The 5,291-nt window shown below is 34.4% G+C and overlaps 1 protein-coding gene across 1 annotated transcript; it reads left to right on the plus strand.

Annotated features, from left to right (window-relative positions):
• Positions 1-443: 443 nt before the first annotated feature.
• Positions 444-5,287, plus strand: LOC108379749 (calcium-binding protein E63-1-like; the record flags this gene model as incomplete). The annotated part of the gene is made up of 3 exons (XM_017636103.1): positions 444-591; positions 2,341-2,489; positions 5,277-5,287. Coding segments are annotated over 3 exons (308 nt in total), but the record flags the coding sequence as incomplete, so codon positions are not given.
• Positions 5,288-5,291: the final 4 nt, after the last annotated feature.

The following is a 5,291-nucleotide window of genomic DNA, read 5'->3' on the forward strand; positions in this document are numbered from 1 at the left end:
CTGTATAATTTAAACAAAAATTAACGTAAGAAAACAAAACATCTTGATTGTTCAAAAGCAAAGAATTTGATGAAGATTGTTTTTTGTTTGTTTATAAGTTGCCATTTTTCACTGCGATAGCATCGCACAGATGTGTGCGTAATTGTGTTTTCGCAGTGGTAAATTCTGTAGCATCAGAAATGGTGCGGAGGTCGAGGTGAACTCGAGCCGGCAAAAAAACAATATTGTGAAATTTATTAAGGGTAGTAGTCTACCGGGTATCTGATCGGATATCCGAATCCGGCTGTTATTTTTTACAGGATATCCGGAATCCGGCTATCCGGCAAAATCTATATCCGGCACATCCCTACTTTTGAGCATTACTTTTACTAGAATTTGTACCCATTACTTAACTAATTTATTTGTCATCTAATCACCCAATCGATCTATTTTTTACATTTCAGGAAATGGGTTAATAAACGAGGCTGAATTCCTGCAATGGGTTGGGCGCATTCAGGCGATACGCGACGAACAGCAACAACAGCATGAAGAAAATGCAAGTAAACCAGAAGAGAATGATGATGTCACCGAAGATTTAATCGCCGCATTTAGGTGAGCCATCGAAAAGGCGCACTGTATTTATATTTTGCCCACAAACATATTGACATGCATATCATATACCTAATATATGATATACTACATATATGTACACACTTGTGTGGATACAAATGTATATGCATTCATATGTATTCCTATCAACATGCATTAAGTAAATTCTTTGTCAATCGTAGATAGATACAGTATTCAGAATCTTGAGTACCTTGATTAAGGAATTAAGGAGAGTCAATTCAAACTAGTTAGGATTGCACATCTACATACATTCATACATGCATACATACTTATATATAATCTAACGCTTTAGCTTCTAGTATATCTGACAACTTAAAATGTTATCGTGGATTTTGTACGTCAATAGAATTTTAATTGTACATATTTATGTATGTACATTAGGGCGCTACACCAAAGAGTTGCGGGTTTTACATAGGAACTAGCAAATATGTAAAAAAATTGTATGCAGGTCTTTTAAGCTCCAACTTTTGCTATCATAGAGTTTATTTCGTGTTAATAAAGACATTTTTAAAAACTATTTTTTTTTATAAAAAGCTCGATTGTTGGAGGTATTTTCAAATCGGACCCTCCCGCGTACATATGTACATTAGAGTGTTGCAAATTTTGTTTAAGAAAAAAATGTCATCGTAGAAGCTTTTAATTTTCTGTGACCAATACAGGGTGCTCAATGACCACTGAAGCTGGTAATATTTGTTCGGATAATTTAAATTTTAAATGGTCTCAGGTTGCTTAACCTATTCTTTGCTTAATATATGAACAATAAACTTGTAGAGTAAAATTTAAACTTTTCATAAGCATCCTCTAAATTTATACTTAGAAACGTAAACGCACCAAGCGAGTAACTCTTTCAGCAAGAAGAAAAAATTTGGAAGGTGGCCTCAACCCTAACTCGGGAAAAGATTTTTTTGTACCACTCTAATGTACTTAATATTTTTTCGAAATATGTTGGCGGATGTTTTAAAATATCACCGTTTTTTTGTATGGAGAGTGATGCACCCTAATGTTCATACAAAAATATGTATTTCAATTGTATCCACTTTGGTAGAATCGTAATCTGCTTGTCGCTGGCGCAATCAGCTGGCCTTTAATCAAGCACACCACAAACTGTCAACAACAAAGCACAACAAGTTACTGCCGACGCCATTTCTCCTGCTCCAGCTGTCACACACAGTGACTTTTCGGTTTCGGTTTGGTTTCCACGCAGGACTTAACTGCAAAATGTAACTTCCTGAGAAGTCTGATTTAAATCCCTTTAAACAGTAACTGCGTCAGGTTACTCGTATCAATGTGCAATGTGCAGTTTGCCAACCCATGGAGCAGGCAGAGTTACAATGGCGGCTGAGAATGTTTACCTTTGCTTGTTCAAGATATTAAATTTGCCGGCGGTCCGGCACGTATCTGTGGGCTTCTCCTCGACATTCATTTCGTGCTTGTTTGGATTGTGAATTATTGATTTTCTGATAATACTGTGTGTTTGTGCCACATATACATACATATGTATGTATGTGTTTGCACACAGAAACAAATATTTATCAACTCTTTGTTACTTCGATAAGAAAAATTGATTTTGTAGTAGGGTGAGGTCGAGTACAGGTACAAGTAACTACTAGTACAGACACAGACACAGTAACAAAGCCAAATATAGATACAATTACAGATCCCATTACATATACAGGTACAAACTTAGTTACTATAAGGATACTAATTATAAATCTATATTTTTTTCTACAGGGTATTTGATCGGGACGGCAATGGTTTCATTACCCGCGACGAACTACAAACCGCCATGGAGATGATTGGCGAACCTCTCTCAGAAGCACAACTCACACAATTATTGGCTATTGCCGATTTGGATCAAGATGGCCGAATTAATTACGAAGGTAGGTCAGCCATACATATAGTATGCTCTTACATGCATAAGTACAAGCAAAGCCAGCTAATACCCAATAAGCATACCACCCTTTGCATACTGAAGCTTTTGTCACCGTACAATTCTTGTAAGTAAAATATGTTTTGCTTGCAATAATTTTGCAGTGCATTAACCTTAGCGTGCAGCGTGGCACAACAGAGGTCAGCTATGACGCACATTACGACAGCGTGCTTATGCATAACATTCTAACGCTGGCATGCAATTGTTTTGATTCATTTGTATGTACATACATACTATGTACATTAGGGTGTCCCTGAATTTTTTTTTTTGCGAAATTCGATATGCATACCCTGTACATTTTTTTTTTCCTTTTAACATAAATAACATATGGGTCAATTCATGTCAAATCGACCAATGGTCCAACCAATCGACCATTTTTGATTTGCATAAATTTTGATCAGAACTTTTCTTTTATCATATAACGAATCTGCCAAAGGAAATAAAAATAAAAGATATTTTTTCGAAAGTTCAAAATTGCACAATTTCTCGGATTTTGCAAGTTTATCTTTTGATTAGCTCAAAAACTTTTATAGTTGCAAAAATTGTTCTGGTTAAAAAATTCTAAAAATATAAAAATTTACAGAACTTTCAAATTTTAAAAATCGCAAAAGGAAAAATGTATAAATTTTAAATATTTGGCTCATTTTTCTTAACAGTTCATGAAGTTTTCAAGGTGTTTTTATGTTAATTTTTGAAAAAATTATTGCAATTAAAAAAAAAAAATATTGCAAACTCTAAATAAACAAAGTTGAATTAAATAAAAAATGGTGTGACATAACTTCATGTCACGTTACAGTCGTTACGTTACTAAAATTTACATTAAAAAATTTGTAGTAAGATGGTTTTTAAACCAATTTTGACCACAAAAAGAAACATGCATTTTATGTCGAATATATTTTTTTAATTTGACCTCAGCGCCACCTAGCAGTTCCACTTTTGCAAATCTATGTCTTAAATGGGAGCATAAATACGGATTTTAAAAATATCTCCACCCAGGCGCCACCTAGCGAGACCATTTTTCGCAAATATGTTTCTGCTTACATAACCAGTACTCGTATTTATTATTCGTTCCATACATAAATTAGAGATGTAACTTCTATTTTTTTCGCGGTAGACCTTCCGCTGGAAACGCCCCTATGTAAATACATGTTTATGTGTAACTTCTTAAGCTATCGAGTTATTCAAATGTTAGTCCGAAGTTGTAGTTGTACAAGGATGCACCGACCTTCTCAGCAAAGCATGCATATTTGTCCACAGTATATGTAGTATAAATATATCTATGTACGTATATACAGCTACATTAATATATTGAACAAATATTGGCACAATGGGTATACATATAATACAAGAACAATAGGTCTGTTCGTTTACATTTTCCAATGAAAGGGTCCCATCTCTTAATTTAAACGTTTCTAAATACGGTCGTGTATGTATTGGTTGTGCTAATAACTTATAAATTGAAACTTTTTCATTTAAAGATATTTTTAGTCAGACACAGCAATATATTTTCACAGCACAATTTTCGAAAAGCTGTATTTGATGTTTAATTCAACATTATTTAATTTCATACAAATTCGGTAACAAATTTGTCACACGATGACACTGGATTGTTTTGACATCACTCCTATAGCACCAGCACTGGAAAGTGAACTTTTAAATTGGAAAGCAAAATACATTGGAAAAGTATTTTCATTGCCACATCTAGCTACACTTTTAGAAATTCAGCATTTTCTCTCTTATTTAAACTAGCTTGGGTCTGATAACTTTGTTTTTCGTCCTCTTAAGTCCCTTGGAATAGAAATAGACCAATATTACTTTTCATTACTTAATTTCTGGTTTTAAACAGCCTTTTAGGAATACCTCTTTCTTCCCCATTAATTTAAAGACACGTATGTTAAAAAGAAAAAAAAAATCAAAACTGCTCGATTCCCTCCACTATGGAGAAGAGTCGTTGAACGAATACCGGATCACAACGGATGAAATGGATGCCAATACAAAGGGCCAAAATTTTGATCCAAATCCTGAGAGCATTGCAATGGACGAAATGGTTTTCAGACCAAACCGGTCAGACCGGTCTGCAAACTGTGCAAACTATACGTTGAAATGTCCTACTTTGACTCTGTTGCCAATGACGATAATGCACATACGACGATTAGGATCATGAACACTCGTCTCAAATTGAGGGCAATGCAGTAGACTAGGCCGTAAATAAAACTTTGCAATTACCCCGTCTACAGGGACTTACGATTTCCATTCCGACCGGACTGAATGTTGATGATGATACGAGTACGTCACCCATACGCCATGACACCCAACTAACTTAGGCAGGCAGGCAAGTGATCAAGCAGACTTGGGATCGGTGTGGACTTTTATTTTAAGTTAAATTTAACATTTTTTCGGCAAAAAAGGGGAAATTGTTCAAATTTTTTTAATTTTTAATAATCGATTCTTCTCAATCCAGAAAACCTTTTTAGTGTAGTTTTACCTCCAGGGCCAACTAAAATTTCCATAAACCACTTTGGAAGGGGAGAGGGGGTCAAAAATTGCTAAAAATCTGATTTATCGACGCCCTCAAATATTTTCACTCTGATCGCAACAAATTGGATAAAAATTTAAACATTTGCACGCCCTTTTTTAACCATTCATTTTCGTTCAAATGAAAACTTATTTTTAATATTAATACATATTTAATCATTACAAATTAAAAAAAAAACATTTATTTTTGGTCTATTTACAGAATTTACGAGACTTT

This window comes from Rhagoletis zephyria, unplaced genomic scaffold, assembly GCF_001687245.7.
Source record: "Rhagoletis zephyria isolate East Lansing unplaced genomic scaffold, Rhagoletis_zephyria_1.1 Rzeph_scaffold_17251, whole genome shotgun sequence".
Lineage (NCBI taxonomy): Eukaryota > Metazoa > Arthropoda > Insecta > Diptera > Tephritidae > Rhagoletis > Rhagoletis zephyria.